Source organism: Diabrotica virgifera, chromosome 5 (genome assembly GCF_917563875.1).
Source record: "Diabrotica virgifera virgifera chromosome 5, PGI_DIABVI_V3a".
Taxonomy (NCBI): Eukaryota; Metazoa; Arthropoda; class Insecta; order Coleoptera; family Chrysomelidae; genus Diabrotica; species Diabrotica virgifera.
In genome coordinates this window covers 60,170,828-60,192,066 of record NC_065447.1, presented here as the reverse complement: position 1 = coordinate 60,192,066, position 21,239 = coordinate 60,170,828, and the positions used below count along the sequence as shown (strand labels likewise).

Below are 21,239 nucleotides of genomic sequence, written 5' to 3'. Positions count from 1 at the left end.
TCTTTATTTTCACCGTTTCACTTAAGTAATTGTTACATCAAATATAGTCCCTAGCATTTTGTTAGAACACCGGAACATCCGTTACTAGTGCCACATCAGGATGATGGATAACGTTTAAATACTTTAAGAGATGCCACGTATGCATAATATCCACATCTATCCCTTTCTGTCCAGCAACGTTGTGTGAGCTGAAGGGTAGCCGCTTGAGACCAGAAAGTAATTCGATTAGTCCAAACTGACCACTCTAGTTGTTGGTGCCGCAGTCATATAATACGCGAAAGGCGAGGAGAGAAGAAAATTCGCATGGTCAGAATAAAGCGAGTGGCCAGTGGGTTACTAAAGCTTATATTAAATTTTATACGCCACATGATAATTTATAGCAAGGTTAAAGGTGTGACAATGGCTCGTATGAATAAAAATGAAAATGTAGTTTATACTCCAAATGTTGGAGAACATACTACACATAGATAGTATCTACTCTTATGTACTTCTTCTCCCTTTTCTTTTATAGAGGCAGTACTGCCTGTTTTTCTTCAACGGCCTCAAAATTCTGTCCCTAAATTGTCCCTAGCTATTGTTACTATTTTTGATTCATACATCCTGCTTACGTGTTGATTCCACTCTTCTTTTCTGTTCTTTACCCAGGTATTTATATTGTCTACCCCACATATGCGCCTGATTTTCTCACTTCTTACCCTGTCCCGTAGTCCTCTTCCAGCAATCCTTCTTAAGATCTTCATTTCATTGGTTTCCAGATGTCTTCGTGTTTTGCTTGTATCTGGTCTTGTTTCGGCCGTAGAAGTCATAACTGGCCTAATAACTGACTTATATATTCGGGCCTTTGTTTCCACTCTTAGGTGTTTGTTTTTCCAAATTGTGTATTTTAGGCATCCGGCCGTTCTACTGGCTTTAATTATTTGGTCTTTTACCTCTTCTTCGATATTGTTGTCGGCTGATAGATTAATTCCCAGGTATTTGAAAGTCACTACTTGTTGTATAATTTGATTGTCTAACTCTAATTTGCATCTTATTGGTTGTTTAGCTATTACTAAGCTTTTTGTTTTTTTGGGCTGATATTTTCATATTCATTTCTTCTACGTTATGTTGAATTCGTGCAGTAATCTTTTTAGGTTGTCTTTGCGCTCTGCTACTAACGTCGGTGTCATCAGCGTAACAGAGTATTTTTATCTCTCTAACGCCCATTTTGTACCGTCTTCCTTCTTCACTTATTTTATTATTGCATTCAACATTATGTTAAACAGTAGAGGGCTTAGTGAATCTCCTTGCCTGATTCCTGTGTTTGCTTTTATGGGTTCTATTATTATTCCGTTGACTTTCATTTCTATTTTATTTCTTACATATATGTTTTCTATCAGTTTTATGATATCCAGTGGTAAATCTTTGTCATATAGTGGGTGTATCACATGATTAATTGTATTCTATTAAACGCTTTCTTTAGGTCTATGAAACAGAAAAAGGCTGGCTTGTTATATTTTACTGATTTCTCCGCTATTTGCCTTATCACAAAAAGTGCATCGTTACATGAACTTCCACTACTTCTAAATCCTTATTGTTCATCCGATATATTTATACACGCCATTATTTTCTCCATCAGTATTTTTGTTGTTAGTTTCAGTATCACCTTGATGTGCTGACCCCGAGATGCATGGATATGAATCTGGACATTTACTTCTATTTTGTACACTTTGAAAAGGCATTTGATAAGATTTAACATACAAAGCTTGTAGATATATTAAAAATCAAAAGTATTGATAGTCGTGATATGAAAATTATATCTAATCTATATTGGAATCAAACTGCCAAGAAAAAAGTTGTGCATGAATGGCATGGACATGAATCTGGACATTTACTTCGGCTTTGTACACTTTGAAAATGCAGTTGAAAAGGCTTAACAGAAAAAGCTTATAGATATTTAAAAAAAACAAAAGTATTGATAGTCGTGATATAAAAATTATATCTAATCTATATTGGAATCAAACTGCCAAGATAAAAGTTGAGAACCAGAACACCCGGTATATCAAAATACAGAGAGGAGTCCGCCAGAGTTGCGTGCTGTCCCCATTACTCTTCAATATCTACAGTGAATCGGTATTTACATAAGCGCTCTCAGATTAAATAAAAAACAAAAACATATCTGTCCATAAATGGGAAAATTTTGAATAACCTATGTTGAGCAGACAATAGAGTGATAATGAGAGATAAAAATAATGATTTACAGGACGTAATGCAACGTAAAGGCTGCCATAAATACCAACTGAAGATTAATTTGAAGAAAACTAAAAGCATGATCATTGCTAAATCAGCAGATGCAAACATCCAACTAAAAATTGGAGATACTGTAATTGAGAATGTGGATACCTACAAATACTTAGGTACACGGATAACATCAAATATAGATCAAGCCAAAGAAATTAAGACAAGTATTGAAATAGCACGTGTATCATTCATTAAACTTCACTTAAAAAGTTTCTTTGTTGGCGGGATATAAAATTAGAACTATGCCATGGACGCTTCGGTGTTACGTGTTCTTTACTTTTCTTTATGGTTTGGAAGTGTGGACACTAAAACAAGCGCATCTTAACAAGTTGACCGCCTTGGAATTTTAGTGCCACAAAAGAATCCTATGAACATCATGGATTCAAAGAATGTCAAACATGGAAGTAACTAAACGGATAGAAAATGAAGCGGAAATAATATTAACTATCAAAAGACCGAAAAGTTGAGTATGTACTTAGGATATGTAGGACATTCTTCTTCTTCTTATGGTGCCTGTCCGTTCCGAACGTTGGCGATCATTCTGGCTATGATGACTTTGTTAGTTGCTATACGGAATAGTTGTATTGAGGTCTTTCTGTACCATGCTCTCAGGTTAGCAAGCCAGGATATTCTTCTTCGTCCTGGGGCCCTTTTTATTTCAATTTTACCTTGTAAAATGCACTGGAGTAGCTCGTATCTGCCTTGATTTCTCATTATATGCCCCAAGTACTGCAGCTCACGGCACTTCACGATGTTGACTAAATCTGCGGTTGTGTTCATCCTCCGTAGTACTTCTTCATTGGTGACTTTGTCTGTCCATGGTATCTTCAGGATCCTCCTGTACAACCATAGCTCAAAAGCTTGAAGTTTCGATAAAGTTTCCTCCTTCAATGTCCACGTTTCTACTCCGTATAAAAGCACTGAGTACACGTTACATTTAAGGAGCCTTATTTTTGTTTTTAGAGTGATGTCATGGCTCTTGAACACAGAGCTCATAGTCAACTATGTAGGACATAGAGAACAAAAATACTCAAGATTATAACTTATTATATTTATGTAAGGCAAAATTCGAGGAAAGCGAAATATGGAAAGACGAAGAATGTCCTGGCTTAAGAAACGGAGAGATCGGTATGACTGCAGTAGTGCAGAACTATTTCAAGCGGCCGTCAACAGGGTCCGCATAGCCATGATGAAGATGGAACTAAGCTTTCCTGTTTCGAATAATGTATGTTTAACATTCCATGTACAGTTGTGACCATTAAATAGTTTACCCCCTTTAATATTCAGTGGCCAATTTTTTAAATTATTACCTCGTTTAAACACACCTTTTACGTCAAAGTGACTTTACCAGTGGCAGACCCAGAATAGCTAGATTAAAATTAAAAAATCAAAATAAAATAAATCTCTTTTACACAACGACAATTATAGAAATAGTTATTTTTCTACGGCCGTGCTAAAAGAGCCACTTTCACGCACGCATTTCGTTTCCGAAAGTTGCACTTTCTCGCACGCGTGCGTGAAAGTAAATTTCCCCGCACGGCGTGCGGGAAAGTAAAATACCTTGTAATATGGCATTATAATATATTATAATACATGTAATAAACTAATATTTAGATATTATTTACTAATTTATCTCAAATTTATCTTATTGTGTTCATGTTTTAATGAAATTATCGCGATAATTCGATGAAATAAAATTATTTTGACATAATATTTACAAGTTAGATCAGTAGACAATTTCAATGGTTTTGAATCGTCGTCATGGAAACCAATATCGTCGTCGTGGTAACCCATTATATTGAAAGTTTGGTTTTGACAACCTTGTCAAAGAATTAATTTGTGTATTTTCATTCCTAAATAAAAATTGATATAACTCTATTTTTTGTGACTTTTTTCCAAACGTACGGCTTTAGAAAAAATATTGTTCCTAACTCATGAGGAAAGTGTCTTCCCCGCACTCGACTGCTTGCCCGAACTCCGCTATCGCGTCGTTCGGGTCAACGGCAGTCTCGTGCGTGAAAGTATCACTTTCCGCACTAGTTAGAAAAATAGCTATTTCCTAACAAGAGCAGAAAGTCATTCTTTTCCGCACGCGACTGCAGTTTGCCGAACGACGCGAAGCGGGAGTTCGGCAAGCAGTCGAGTGCGGAAAAGAGACTCTCTGCAAGAGTTAGGAACAATATTTTTTCTAAGAGTCTTTAAAAAATTACCAAATCTTAATCAATTAATTTAATTAATATGAAAATACATACAAAAATTAATTCTTTGACAAGGTTGGCAAAACCAAACTTTCAATATAATTAGTTAGCATGACGACGATCTTGGTTTCCATGACGATGATTCAAAACGACTGTTATTGTCTACCGATTTGACTTTCGAATATTATGTCAAAATAATTATATTTCATTGAATTGTCGCGTTAATTTCATTAAAACAGGAACACAATAAGATATATTTGAAATAAATTAGTAAATAATATCTAAATATTAGTTTATTGCATGTATTATAATTACTTTAAGGCCATATTAACATATCTAAATTAACACGCGTGCGGAAAAGTAAAAACCGCGTGCGGAAAAGTAACACGCGTGCGGAAAAGTAACACGCGTGCGGAAAAGTAAAACTTTCTAAACTAAAATGCGTGCGCGAAAGTAGACATTTTTGCGCGCTCGTAGAAAAAAGATGTTTTTGAATAAAATTCAGTTAAAATTATTGAGTTTGGTAATTTCTCTTGGTTTTGCGCGTCATTCAAATTATTATGGGCATTTTGGGCGCGTTTAATAGCTTTTTATTTTATTTTAAATACGCGCCAAATTTTTGACAATTAACTTGACATTTAATAAATCCGCATGACACTGCTATCTTACAGTATTACAATATAAAAATGAAGGAGTAAGCTATTCAGTGACCGCGACTGTATTTTGATTTTTATAATACACCAAGGATGAAAATTAACGCACCACCTTAAAAATGAGACATTTTTGATGGCTCGTGTTTCCTAAACCTGTTGTCCGATTTTAGTGACTTTTTAGTATACTATAACTTTATTCTTCAAGAATTTCGATGTAAAAACATTATTGCTAAAGAGGTAAGTGTCATTGTATACCGGGTGTGTTGTAACAATGATAGTGTGTTTTCCTCATAGTTTGGAACACCCTTTGGAATATTCTAGCGTATATAAAATATTGAAATTAAAACTAAACTGTAGCCTTGGGCTCTGTTAACATTTTTCTTTTTGATTCATTCTCTTATGTGGGATAATAAAAAAGTTAGGTACTTTAACAATTAGCCTTGTTATTCATCAATACAGGGTGTTTCTAAATAATAATAATAATAATTGCCACAAACTTTAAGGGGTAATTCTGCATGAAAAAATAATGACGGTTTGCTTTATAAACATATGTCCACAAATGCTTCGTTTCCGAGATACGGGATGTTGAATCTTTTCTTACAAACTGACGATTTATTTAGTGCTCTAAAACTGGTTGAGATATGCAAATGAAATTTTGTAGGTTTTAAGAGGTAGTTATTGCGCATTGTTTGACATACAACCAAGAATTTCACCATTGGTGAAACCATGTATCTAAAATATTTATACCCGTATGCACGCCAATGATAAATATTAAATTCTTAGCTGTGCGTCAAAAAATGCGCAATAACTCTCTCTTAAAAACTACCAAATTTCATTTACATATCTCTACCAGTTTTAGAGCAATAAATAAATCGTCAGTTTGTAAGAAAAAATTCAACATTTCGTACCTCGGAAACAAAGCATTTGCGGACATATGTTTATAAGGCAAACGGTCATTATTTTTTCATGCATAATTACTCCTTAAAGTTTGTCTCACTTATTTAGAAACACCCTGTATTGATGAATGACATTGCTAGTTGTTAAGGTACCTAACTTTTTTATTGTCCAAAATAAGCGAAGGAATCAAAAAGCAAAATGTTAAGAAAGCCTAAGGCTACAGCTGAGATTTATTTTCAATATTTTATATACGCTAGAATATTCCACAGGGTCTTCCAAACTTGAGAGGATAAACCGATAAACACACTATCATTGTTACACCCAGTATAGAATGACACTTACCTCTTTAGCAATATTATTATCACAACGATATTCTTAAAGAATAGAGCTATAATATATACTCAAAAATCACTCAAATTAGACAACAGGTTTAGGAAACACGAGATATCAAAAATGTCCCATTTTTAAGGTGGTGCGTTAATTTTGATGCTTAGTGTATTTTACTTATGTCACTTTCCCAAAAGTATATAATATATTAAAGATATACTATATAGCTTCAGGACATGTGTTCTATCGCCCAAACCATCTTCCCAAAATGAAAATTGTTAAAAATTAAAATAACAATCATCCATTATATTTGACTTTCCCAAAACCGTCAGCAGTCAAAATGATGAATAATTCCGAGAGAAAACCGAAAGTAGAATTACTTTTATAGATATTGATATCGTTAAGTTTAATTTTGGGTGTTGTTACAGCCCTACAAGTGCACCTGAGCTTCGCTTTCTACCGCCTCCTCGTGAATATTTCATTGAGTGCCATGTGACCGTGCGGCGGCGGCATCACCAACGCGGCGCGGCGGAACGCTCCTAAGAGAAGAGGAGAAAAAACTGAGGGGTTTAGCCTGGTAGTTTGCGACAAACTTGCGAGGTGAAAAGTGGATTTTGGAGTTTTAGTCGATATCTGATCAGGATAGAAGCAACACAGATTTAAGGAGTTTAAAGATTTAATCTCTAATACACAATTTCTCTAAAAATTTTCAACAATATAGTTTTTAAGGGGACTTTTATTTTCTAAATTGGAGAAAGACAGTATTTAAATATTGTTAAATTTTTTTTTTTGGAATTTTACTGCATCACTGCCCAGAGCGTCTTTACTCCAAGGAAAAAGCAAGAAATAGACCATGTTCGGGCAACTGAAATATCCACGTAGCTGACAACTTTTTTAGTTATTGTAGACCTCCACCTGTCTCCTGCCTAGAGTTCGCGTTTGTTTTTTAATTATTAACATTTTAGTGCAAAAAACGCAATTTTTTGTTTTTTTGCTCTGCATTAAAAAGCTAAATAGTTGACAAAAAATTACAAAATTTAATTTCTTAGAACATTGAAAAACTTTCAAAATGCCGATCTTTGAAAATTAAAAAGTTAATTTGTTGCTTCGCAAACTAAAAAATAAATGAATATCGTTATTTGTTAATAACTTAGAACTTTAGTCTTTCACCTCAAGTTGGGTATTGGGGTACTTAACAAACCCTCAAAATTTAAGACCGATCCATCAATTAGTTTAAAAGTTATTCTATTTGTTTATCCCAGAGACATTTGTTTTGCAACATCATAAGACAGAAAATGATGAAGATAGGGCAATTCTGCGTATGCCAAATGAAAGTAGAAGAGTGATACTAATATCAAAATTTTTTAAAAAAGATACAAAAATTATCTAATATGGTCAAAAATCCCAAGGCTAAATGTTTAAAATTTTGTAGTTTATAAGCATTTAGAATAACTTTAAAAATATTTTCCGTAGAAAAAATCTTTTTAAATATTCGAAAATCTGGTATTTTACACGAATTTTTAAAAATGAGTTCAAATGGGGACTAGTCGTGGTGAGTGAAGGGGGAGCTGGGAGCCGACAAATGCATCAGTTCAAAAACTAAAAAGCAACTTAAATCTACCAAAATTTTCTATAACTCGGGATCTACTCAATGGATTTTAATCTTTTTTTAATTTGTATGTATTTTTTATGTACATTACAAATATGCAATTTGTCGAGGCATTTATTAATTAATAAACAGCTTGATTGGTTTAAACAATTTTTTTAAAAATAGTTTTTTCCAAAAATCCAATTTTTTAATCATACTATCATTATTATCTAATCATAGAATAGTTAAGGTAGTGGTTTCCAATCTGAGGGGCGCGCCCCCTAGGGGGGCGCGAGACTGTTACAAGAGGGGCATGCAGCTATAACAATTATTTATTACAAGGAGGAAATTGTAACAAAATATCTGAAAATTAATTTAAAAATGGGAGAAACACTATTAAAAAGCAAATTTTATTATTTTTTAGGTATATTTATAAATGATATTGTATATTATTCTGTAGTGCATCAAATAAATTATAATATCAGTTGAGTAGTTATGAAATTAGATTCAAAAATGAAGAAGGCGCAACAATTTTTTGTTTTTTTAAGGGAGGCGCAGGTACAAAATGGTTGGAAACCACTGAGTTAAGGTATACTTTAATTAATAAATTATCTTTAATAAATAATTAGGTTTTCTAAAATCTTTCAAAAGGTAATTTTGGAATAACTTCTCTAATTATGAAGCGAATAGATCTGCTTTTTGTTTTCCGTGACGCGCCCATATTTCATTTTCTTTTTAATTGGCGAAATCTGTTGCGTTTGTCTATTTATTAATTTCGTACATTTTTACAACGAGCAGTCAGTGGTCTAATCATATGTCAGGTCGTGTAGGTATTGATTTATTGATTCATTGATTCACAACTGGCTAGTGAAAAAATAATAACTAAATAAATGAGTGAAAATAATTTAGACCACGAGTCAGTATTCTGTTAACCGAGATACAATAGTACCAAGCGGCGCCGCTAGGAGAACACTCCAATAATGCGTCTCAGATTACTTTAATGAAACATGGTCATTTTGTACTCTAAACCGAGTAAGGTATGAAAAAGAAAAGAAAATAATCGTTTTCGTTTTGATTCAATTCGAGTCTCTTGGCATCCTCTGACACCGTGTTTCGGGGACTACCCTTTTTCAAAGAGGCTTTCCAAGGAGACTGAATTGAACCATAACGAAACGAAGAAGAACTGCATATATTAAAATATTTGCAGCGGAGTGTGGTTAGACTGCCCTCTAACGGGGAATGACGAAATGAGTGAATTTCGAAAAACTGAAAAATACACAGGTATTCAATATCTTTGAAAAATCTATCAAATGGCACCAACCACGACCTCCCACAGATACCTCCCTACGTAAAAAATAAGTAACTTTTATTCGAGTCATTTTTTTCGAATATGGATAGATGGCGCTATAATCTAAAAAAACGATTGTTGGAAATGGAAAAAAACTAAATTAAAAATGGAAAGTCCCAACTAAAATGGAAAACTTTACTTAACTTTTTTTGGTTTTAGGACCTACTCTTCACAACCCAATAGGTCCCCATAACGATCGAGTGACTGCACATTTAGCATACTTTGCTCCCCTACAATTATCTGAGATTTGTTAAGATCACACACAACATAAAAACATAGAAAATATAATTTATTAGTACATATTGAGCTAAATCGTTACAAGTATGATAATACACATCTAATACTTCCTGAATAATGAGATCAATATTATCAGGAAATTCAAATATGAATAGTCTGCTTCTTCTTCATGTACTATTTCCTTTCAGAACGTTGATTACCAACATAGGTATCTTAATTTTATTCACTGCTAGCCTAAATAGGATGTTTGTATCAATACCATACCAATTTCGCAAGTTCTTCAACCGTGAAGTCGTTCTTCGTCTGGGACTGCATTTACCTGCTATTTTACTTTGCATAATATTTTGTAGCAACCTATCTCTGGGAGCTTTCATTACATGTCCGAAAAACTCTAGCTTTCTCTTCTTGACGCTTTTTATAATCTCAGTCATCTTGCTAAGACGTTCTATAAAAATTTTAAAAAACCACCTGTTTTCCGTGAAATGTGGTAGACGTAAATCCGACCTGGTAGCTATACATATCGGCTAAATCATCATATCTGATTTTCGCGGGCATTCTTCGTTGGCGTGGTATGCAGTCCTACCAGAGATACTTAAGAGATCAAGTGAAGTATGTAACACTCAATTTCGCATGACTCTCCTTTCAAAACAAACTATAATCTTGTATGGTAGCTACTGCTACTTGCTACCACTACCACTTAAAGGGTTAAACGAACACTGGAAACACTCGTCGGAGATTAAGATAAAGGTCTATACGGCTAGCTTTCGTCAAAATGAAAAAAATGTTTAACAGTTACTATATTAAGATTACAAATAAAAGTTCGTTTACTAAAATGCTACGTATTCTTCGTTCTTCTATAAGGAATTAAGTCATGGGCCTCAACTGAAGCATCACTGAAGAAACTCAAAGCAATTGAAATGTAACGCCATAGATGATTATCGAGGATTTCCTGGATAGACAAATTTGTCAACGAAGCAATTCTGTACAGTGTGGGTAAAAGGTGCGAATTAGTCATAACCCTAAAAGGTCTCAAACTGGAATATCTGGGTCATATAATGCGTAATGACATCGATACGACCTATTCGTACCATACTTTAAGAGAAGATTCAAAAAAAGAAGGAAGAAGAAGAAAAATATCCTGGCATCATAACCTATAAAAATGGTTTAGACTACCAGTGCCTAGGGGTCGCCAAGTTCTTGAAAATTTCAAGATCTTGTCTTGATCTTGTCTTGAGTTCAAGACAAGATCAAGACAAGAAGTAATTTTAGATTTCAAGACAAGACAAGAAATTTTATGTCAATACCAAGATTTCTTGTCAATAAATCAAGAAATCTTGAAATATTTTGACTAATAATGAAAACTCCAAAACCTAATGTCGGAATTGATAAGCCATGCATTAAAGCAGAAACACTTTTATGGAGTCAATGTCTAGCCGATTTCTTGGCTTTGTTATTGTTAAAGCTGTTCTTGAAAATGGCTATTCCGCAGATACAGATGTTGCTGGCGTTCTGGCCATTTTCGATAATGACTGGTAGTATTTTTGTGTCTTCAACTTCAATCAAGTATATTCTCAGAATCTTCTGACCTACGCTTATTTAAGTATTTTTCAATTTCATGCTTCCTAGAAGTTCTCATTATCAGCTTTTTTAAATAGGCAAGTAATATCTAAATCAAATTCGTTATCTTCTTTTTTTTAGGACTACCTAAGTGCTGGCTCTGTTATTGGATTCTGTAGATCATTCTTGGATTTATTATAGAAGTTAGCTTTAAATATTTCTTAAATTTTTTACTGCCTCTGATTGTAGAAGCCTTCCCCATGATGAAGAGGAAAATGCCTGTACTTTATGCCGAGGATCCAAAATAAGAACTATATATGTAATATAGTATATCCAATTCGTTGTGTTCTAGTATTTCAGTATTTTATCTCTCGCAGCTTGAATGCAGCAAATGAATTGCTGTTTAATAGCGTCTCTATCAATTTTATTATCAAGTTCATGAGCCCATATTTCCAGTTTGACTACAAATAAATTTATTGCAATTATTACTACCAAAGGAAGTGTGCAATATTTTTCCCCTTAGGGTATTGAAAAAATTGTTTTAAAACTTCTCAGATAATGACAAAATTTGCTGATCAAAACCCATTCTTTATCTAATATCTTGCAATGATTTAGATTTTCGATGTTATCGCAAAATATAGTTAAAGCATTTTTACACTTAAACCCTATGTTAGCATCTCGAAAGTTAAATGCCATTTTGTAGGCACATCTAATTTTGGCATAGTCATATTATAATTTAAGGCCTCGCAAGAACTGTTCTGTTAATTTTTCAGCATTATGGTAAGTTTGAGAGTTAACACTAGAAAGTCCGGCTTAGCTTACCTACCTAGAAAGCCGGAAGGGATCATTTTGGCCCCACGTTCTTTAATCAATTAAAACTCAGTTTAAAAAAATTAAATCTACTCTAGACGATAGAATTTGATTTTATTTTTTACTTTCATTGTTCAACACATTTGCTGCCTATCAAAAACATTCGGAACACCATACAGTTTGCAAGTTTTGATATTTGCCACACATTGCCTTGTTACAGCCGCGGCAATGATTGGAAGTATGATTTCCTTTACAAAATATTTTCAACTGATATTTTTGTCGTTTTTGGATAGTACCAATGATAGTTATTGGTAGACCTGGTGTTGCTAGACGTAGTTCCAGATTTCGGGTGGCAAGGTATGGGGCCCATAATTCTTCACACAGCCGAAGAATAAACTTACAAAGACTGAGTCTACTTCCAGTTATTTCTTTATAAATAATCCATGCATTTATTGCTTCCAAGTCAAGAGTATTATAAAACACGTACATGGGCCATCGTCTTGAAGTTACTTTTGTAGTATAAAGACGCGTCATTTGGTCCTCTACACCCGCAATTGTATCTTTGTGTTCACTTGTGTTCACCAACAATTTTATCTTTATTGCGTAGATGATCAGTACCAGTATAAGGGTAACCATTTACAATAAACATACATAAATATAATTTTACGCATCCGACAGGAATTTGAAAGAAAGGCTCGTCGAATTTCCCAGAAAACGATAATAACTTACACAGGGCCAATTTGTCCCCTTTAGACTTCTATGGTAGATAGATATTCTATTGAATACTTAGGCCACCTGATGAGAGGACAAAAGTACACATTCCTACAAAATATAATGCAAGGAAAAATCCAAGGACGAAGAAATCCAGGCCGTAGAAGAATGTCCTGGATGAGAAATTTGAGAGAGTGGTTTGGCTGTACCACTAACGAATTGGTCAAAACAGCAGTAAATAAAATTAGAATCGCCCTAATGATATCCAATCTCCGATAGGAGAGGCACTCAAAGAAGAAGAAGGTAGATTTGTTAGAAAAACCATTTAATAAATTTAGTAAACAATATTTTTTTATGCATAAGTCTTTGTATCAAAATATTAAAAGTCATAAAATATGAAATTATTATTGCCTCAAATAAAAAAACTAGAATAGCTTCAAATCGCAACAGGGGCCAGATTGGCCCCTTCGACTTTCTAGTGTTAAGAGCACTTGCTCTGAGTTCTTGATTTTTTTATAAGATATTTATTTAATTTTACTCACTTAGTAACGTATTTTCTATACGTTGATCTCATCCTATAAATTATCAAAATTCTTTTCGATGTTTCTAAACAGTTTCGATTTGATTCAACAACTTTTATGAAATACTGGACAAGTATGTTTAGAATGGAATATGTGCGAAACATACAAAATACTTAATTTATTATCACGCAACGCAATAAAAAGGTCTCCAGGTAATCACCGAACCGGGTAATCAAGAAATTTCAATATCTTGAAATTTCTTGAGTCAAGACAAGATATAAGATGTCAAGAAAACGTCAAGACAAGATTTTTTAGAATTTCTTGATTTTTTCTCAAGACAAGACAAGAAGTTGTTATCAAGGCAAGATTTCTTGTCTTGTCGACCCCTACCAGTACCGGACTTTTTGCATCAGTAGTCAATAACGTCAAGATAGCCGTGCTAGTGCCCAATATTCGTAACGGATAAGCAACATAAGAAGAAAAAGATGTGGATGATCAGTATTGCGGTAAACCCATAAACCTACGAATATCCCTTACTGGATTAATGCATGATGCATGTTCCTAATATGAAATTCATGCCAGTTTTATCTTGGTAGTTTTCGTGGATACTAACAAAGGAAATAGATACAATAATATAATATTAAGCAAAGTACACGCAAAATGATTGTTTTTTTTGTAATTCTTTTAGTAACTAACTAAAAATATAAAAATAATAAGGGCTTTGATGTGTGTAAATATTCTCCTTCCATAAATCCCTTTATTATCAATCGTCAACAAAGGGCACGTTTTGAGCACTTTCTAATATGTCAAATGTAACATAAAACGATTATGACCAGATCTAATCGGTGCAAGAGGTTGCATCAGGTCGAGACACGATCATTTTGTTGTTCCCAACCATTCGAGAGAGAGTATGTAATGTGTGTAGGTCACGTGGTACGTGTAATTGGATACAAACAGAGGAATGGTGATCGGCTGCGACGCGTTTTATTCCTCTTAGCCGTGAAATTGTCCTTTCGCATAATGACAAAGCCCTACAAGGCCTGTTGACAGTGTTAACATCATCATGGAGGTCGCACGGGGATCGTTTACATTTTGCTAAGTTGACTTCAGAGAGGACAGGACTATAGTTCTATGTTCGGGCGACTAACGAATTTGTTAATGGGGTGGATTTTATTAGATGATATGGGAAGATTATATTGTAGTATATATTTTGATTGTCAATCCTATTAGAGTCGCTGTTGCTGTATTTATATTCCAGGGAAATAAGCAAATAGAAGACCATGTTCGGGACTCTGAATATTTCAGGTATCTGACAACTTTTTTAGTTATTGTAGACCTATACAGGGTGTTTCATTAACAATTGCCCATATCGTAACCGGAGAAACTTTAGCACAAAATACGAAGGTTGAACCCAAAACACTTAAATAAAATATTCTTCCTTACCGAGATACAGAGTATTTTATTACAAATATTCTTAAATGATTTTAGCCCATGGTTTAAGCCCCTTTTAATATTTTTTGTTCAAACTTGACACATAGTTTACACATGCTAGGTTACTTTAACTAGTCTTAAAAAAGATAGTTTTCCGCTGTTACCAGAGGCGTGCTGTAGGGATATGTACTTCCTTTTCGCCCCTTTCCCCCTTACAATCTACGCCACTGTGATTATAATCATTTTAGCATGTTTTCTTGATTCTTCGTTTCTTTTTACGTAAATATCATTCTTTGTCTCAATGCGATAGAGTGATTTTCAAGTTATACAGGGTGTCCCAGAATAATTCATTCAGGCTATATCTCTTAAACGAATAAAGATTTTTGAACAGGATAAAAACTGGTCTATTCCATTTGTAGTACACTTTAATATGGCGTAGAAATAATCATCCCCTAAATATTAATCCCTTAGTTACAAACCCTAACTTTAATTTTTTTAATAACACCCTGTATATTTTTTTATAATTTTGGATGTGGTCTTCCATCGCCTATTTAAAAGAATTTTTTAAAATAAAATCTTTGTAAATAATTTAAAAAATATCAGTTTTTTTTTTATTTTTGTTATGTGTCCCAGACTAACTTATCCAGGCTATATCTCTTAAACGAATAGAGATTTTCGAATGGGACAAAAACTGATATATTCCATTTTTTGTAATACACTTTATGGCGTAGAAAAAATCATTGCCTAAATATTCATCCCTTAGTTACAACCCATAAATTTAATTGTTATTAACTATACCATAATTATTAACAAAAATAAAAAATAAACTGATATTTTGTTGATTATTTACAAACCGATTTTATTTTTAAAAAATCTGTTAAATAGACGATAGAAGACCACATCCAAAGCTATAAAAAGATATACAGGGTGCTATTAAAAAAATTAAAGTTAGGTGTTGTAACTAAGGGATGAATATTTAGAGGATGATTTTTTCTACGTCATATTAAAAGGTATTACAAATAGTCTGGGCCGATTATCGGAGAATAGGCCATTTTTGGGAAAGGTTATTTACCAGCAATTTTATTGCTGGAATCGAATTATAAGATCCTATATATTAATAATATAGGTATGCAAAGTCCTCAGATAGTGTGCTACTTTTTTTATAAACAAAATGGCGTCCGAAAATCGTATTTTTTTCAATTATTGCTCTATAACTCCGAAGATTTTAACTTTACAACAAAAACACCCAAATAAAAATTCACCGTGATTAAATTATGCATAGAGATGTGTTTTTCCTGATCTGCTCCGACTAAAATTTTCCTCGGAAAATGCGGGTTTTCCCAACAAAATCTTTAATTTTCAAATAAAGTTTTAGATAAGTAATTATCTACCAATAATTAAATAATTTGGTGACTTAAAAGCCTTCTTGGTTTAGATTATAGTTACAGAATCTGATGAAAATTAAACGAATAGTTTAGCAACAATTTAATTGTTAATTTATAATTTACGGTCGCAATAACAACCAAAATAATTATGATACACTGATCAAACTTTGAAGTCTTATAAAGATGAGATGCCTATTTAACATTTTGTCGACAACATATAATTTTTTTATTTTTTTGCATAATCTTTAAATGTTTAGAAAAAATAGATATAAACAAATTAACGTTTCTCAGAAAGTTTTTATTATATTATAATTTTAAAAAATAGCTAAAATTCACATTTCAAATATCTTGAAATTGAATGCTTCAGAACTTTTTTGCAACCATTTGCAAAAAAGTTATGAAAGAGCAAGGTAAACATACGATTACTGCGTTGTTTATATATTTTTTTAATTCTTTCAAAGCGTAAAAGTGAGTTTAAAGTATAAGCTAATTATTTACAAAAAATATCGATTATTAGTGTAATGGTTATATTTTAATTAAAAATTATAAATATATTTTTTTGTAATTTACACGCGCGAAATTAGACTAATAGAGTACTGTAGCTAAAATTTTCACTCGGCGCGACGACCTGCCGCGCATCGTACACTTTTACTAAAAAATAATGCATGCTGCGTGTCAGTCGCTTTGAGTGAACATTTTAGCTCCGACTCTGAATCAGGCCTACTTTTGCGTTAAAAATTACAAAAAAAAAGTATTTTTAATCTTCGATTAAAACATAACCATTGCACTAATTTTTGACATTCTTTGTGAGTAATTAGATTGTACCATAGACTCACTTTTAAGCTTTGAAACAATTAAAACAAATTATAAACAACGGAGAATTCGTATATTTACTTTGCTGTTTCATAACTTTTTGCAAACGGTTGGAAATTTTTTTAAAGCATTCATTTTCAAGACCTATGAAATACGCATTTTAAGTATTTTTTAAAATTAGAATGTAATAAACAATTTCTGAGAAATGTTAATTTGTTTATAACAATTTTTTTTAAACATTTAAAGATTATGCAAAAAAATGAAAAAATTTATATTTTGTCTACAAAATATTAAATAGACATCACACCTTTATAATCTTTCTAAGTTTGATCAATGTCTCATGATTGTTTTGGTTGTTATTGCGGCTGCAAATTGTTAATTAACAATTGAATTGTTGCTAAAATTGTCGTTTCATTTTCACCGGCTTCTGAATTTATAATCTATATCAAGAAAGCTTTTATTTCACCAAGCTATATAATTATTGAAAAATAATTACTGGCCCAAAAAAATTATTTGAAAATTCGAAATTTTGTTGGGAAAACCCACATTTTCCGAGGAAAATTTTCGTCGGAGCAAATCGAGAAAAACATGCCTCCATGTAGAATTAAATTGGGGTGAATTTTTATTTGAGTGCTTTTGATGTAAAGTTAAAATCTTCGGAATTATAGAGCAATAATTAAAAAAAATACGATTTGTCGGCGCCATTTTGTTTATATAAAAGGTAGCACACTATCTGCGGACTTTGCATACCTATATTAATAATATATAGGACCTTATAATTTTATTCCAGCAATAAAATTGCTGGTAAATAACCTTTCTTTGTACTTTACTAATTAGACCAGCGTATTATAACTATTTTTTTTTTCAAAATTTAAAGGTTATGCAAAAAAAAGAAAAATTTATATTTTGTCGATAAAATATTAAATAAGCATCTCATCTTTATAATCTTTATAAGTTTGATCAATGTATCATGATTATTTTGGTTATTATTGCGATCGTAAATTGTTAATTAACAAATGAATTGTTGTTAAAATATTCGTTTAATTTTCACCGGCTTCTGTAATTACAATCTATACCAAGAAAGCTTTGATGTCACTAAGTTATTTAATTATTGATTAATAATTACTTACGTAAAACTTTATTTGAAAATTAGAGTTTTTGTTAGGAAAACCCGCATTTTCCGAGGAAAATTTTGATCGGAACAAACCGTGAAAAACACATCTCTATGCAGAATTTAATTGCGGTGAATTTTTATTTGGGTGTTTTTTTTGTAAAGTTAAAATCTTCTGAGTTATAGAGCAATAATTGAAAAAAATACGATTTGTCGGCGCCATTTTGTTTATAAAAAAAGTAGCACACTATCTGCGGACTTTGCATACCTATATTATTAATATATAGGATTTTATAATTCGATTCCAGCAATAAAATTGCTGGTAAATAACTTTTCCATGAATTTTGCTAATTAGCCCAGAGTAAAATGGAATAGAACTGTTTTTGTCCTATTCAAAAATCTCTATTCGTTTAAGAGATATAGCTTGTTTCATGTAATGGATTCAATAAGATTATATGTGTATTTTAAACACATAATGTTATTGAATGTAGTTTAAAGTACATAGTCTTATGGAATCCACTATCTTTAAACGCAAATAACTTGAAAACTACTTACTTTATCTCAATGAGACAAAAGGATGATATTTATGTAAAAAGTAACAAGGAATCAAAAAACATCCTGAAATGATTATGAAACCCTATGTTAATGAAGCACCCTGTATAAATATAACCTAATATACATGTTTCCTGCCTTGAATTCGAAGCAGTTTTTTATTATAGCAAGTATTAAAAGTTTGGTGCAAAAACCGCGATTTGTTCATTTTTTTATCCCATTAAAAAAAAATAGTTAACATAAAATTACAAAATTTGATTATTTAGAACATTAAAAAAGCTTCAAAATAGCGATTTTTGAAAGTTAAAAAGTCAGTACCAGGGGTGGGAGCACGCCAAATAGAATTCTATTTTAGTGACGTCACGTTGCCTAGCAACCGTCGATTCTCCCATTGTGAAATTCGATTTTGTGACGTCAGCAAAATAGAATTCTATTTGGCAAGCAATAAATTGCCTTTATGACTTTCAAAAACCGCCATTTTGCTGATTTCATGCAAAATTATGACACCTTATTTATATGGACGGGTCCTTATAATTTAACTAAATATTAATAAAAGATGCAGTAATCAAAATACAATATTTAAAATAGTAACTGAGAAGTTCTCTAGAAAATATACATTTGTTTACACTGATGCATCAAAATGCGAAATTAATCAACAAGTATAATCTGGTTATGGAGTGTATATTCCTAACATTATTTTTTCATTTTCATCTAAGTTACCTTCAATTATGTACAGCAGAAGTAGTAGCAATTAATAAGGGTATAACTGTGTGCTTAAATAAGGGCATTACTGATTGTATTGTCTTTAGTGATTCTAGCGCTATTACAAAAATTAAGTCAAATAGGTATTACAGTAGAGCGTCGATTATCCGAACTAATTGGGGGACAAAGGTGTTCGGAAAATCGATTTTTTCGGATAATCGAACTGTATTGATATAGCAGTACTATTTATCAATAGGCGAATGAAAGCCTTATTTACATACATCTTTACACACATTCATGTATATCTTTAGTGACAAATAGGATAGAAATTAAACAAAAAAGTGCTGAATTTGCAACAAAATGAATATTTTTAAGCATTAAAAATCTTCAATTTTCTTTTGGCGAAGCAATTCTACCCGCCGTTTACGAGCGGCTGGGTAACGTGTTTTTTAATTATGAGCCTAGCAAAGTACCTATTTCAGAATGGATTAAAAAATATGAAATTTGATTTTCGGTGTCAGTTTATCAGCACAAACTATATGTAACAAAGCTAAAACTCCCTGAGATTTAGGGAGGCGAAATAGGTTTTCCCCGGGATCTTTTTTGAGTAAACAGCTTATATACAGCATCATCACATTCCGTGTTTTATATACAGCATCATCACATTCCGGCAAGTTTTATCATATTACGATTTGTGGATCAGTCAGAAAAATTAAGCCGGAACATAAAGATACTTATGTCCGTCTTTTGTTTTTTATCCATCTTACCAGCCTACCAACTTTGTATTCATTGGATAAATTGGCTGCAGGTTCACCTCCCTCTAACCGTTTGTTAATCTCGTGTTTATTTTTCATAGAGAGGAAAATACGCTTACGTTTAGGCATTTTCAATCGAGTTTTAACGCAAGTCGGGAGTTCGGATAAGCGGTCGTTCGGTTGATCGACGTTCGAATAATCGACGCTCTACTGTAATTCAAAAAGTGATTATATTGCACTAGAAACAAAAAAATTAATTATTGAGACCAATTGTATCGGCAGACACTATAAATAAACTATGCTGGATTCCAGGTCACTCAGAAATAGAGGGTACCTAATGAACATGTGGATAATTTGGCAAACATTAGCAGGTGTCTTAAGATTCCTCAGGAGATAAAGATAAACTATACAGAACTTTGGCCAACACTAAAAGATAATATAAAAAATGAACACAATCATCATTGAAAGTCAAAAGTCCAAATTAAAGGAAAATGGTATTCAGAAATACAAGTAACATTTTAAGAAAAACCCTGGTTTCACAAATTCCTATGCACAGATAGAAGGCATTTGACAAATATAAAGAATGAGAATAGGACCTTGTTGCACATTGCACAAGCTCACATCTATATAGATTATTAAAAGTAAAAGAACATCCTTACTGTGAATGCGGAAATATTGAGGATCTAGACCAGGGGTGGGCAAACTTTTTTTTAGTAAGGGCCACAAAATGTTTTTGGTGTATTACCGAGGGCCGCAATATTGTTTACCTTTACATGTTCGAATTTTCAACTTTTTATTAATTTTGTTTAGTGGGGGGGGGGGGCTATGGTTTGAAATCAACATTTTCATTTTTGTATGAATTTTATTTGGTATTTTTTATGAAGATTTTTGAGATTTTGATATCACTCAGAAGCCACAATAACAAATTTTTTTGTAAGAAAGTGTGCAAATCAACATATTTAGTATTGTTAAACAAAAAATATCTCGACAGCTTTACCTCACGAAATGTCTAAAGAAAATATAAGTATGATAAATTTCAGGTGGATCTGTCAAGTAGCTGTTTAGTTAGATTTTTAGTTGAATTGGTTTTAGTGTGGAAAGCAGTTTTGAGAAAAACTGGAACTTTTTTGTCTGTCAAATCTTAAAGTGATGCACACAGGAAAATTATTTTGAATCGCGGAATAATTTACAAATGAGAAAGGAGCAACTGTTGAATGTTTCTCACTACGCTCAAGCTGCTGCAAAGCGAGTCGAAGGTGGGGATATTAAGAATGCAGTATTTCCGGTAATTTTCCTCCGGTCAAACTGAAATTTTTAGACAGTAGTCTTGAAGTTATGTACTTTCAAAAATAATAGTTTTGTTGTA

The 21,239-nt window shown here is 32.6% G+C and overlaps 1 protein-coding gene across 1 annotated transcript in view; it reads right to left on the bottom strand.

Moving 5' to 3' along the window:
• Window positions 1–20,002, bottom strand: part of LOC114330792 (homeotic protein ocelliless-like) — a 199,182-nt gene extending 179,180 nt beyond the window's left edge. The window contains exon 1 of the mRNA XM_050651926.1: window positions 19,886–20,002. Within this exon, the coding sequence (XP_050507883.1) occupies window positions 19,886–20,002 (117 nt within the window). The remainder of the gene's footprint in view (window positions 1–19,885) is intronic.
• Between the last annotated feature and the right edge of the window lie 1,237 nt (window positions 20,003–21,239).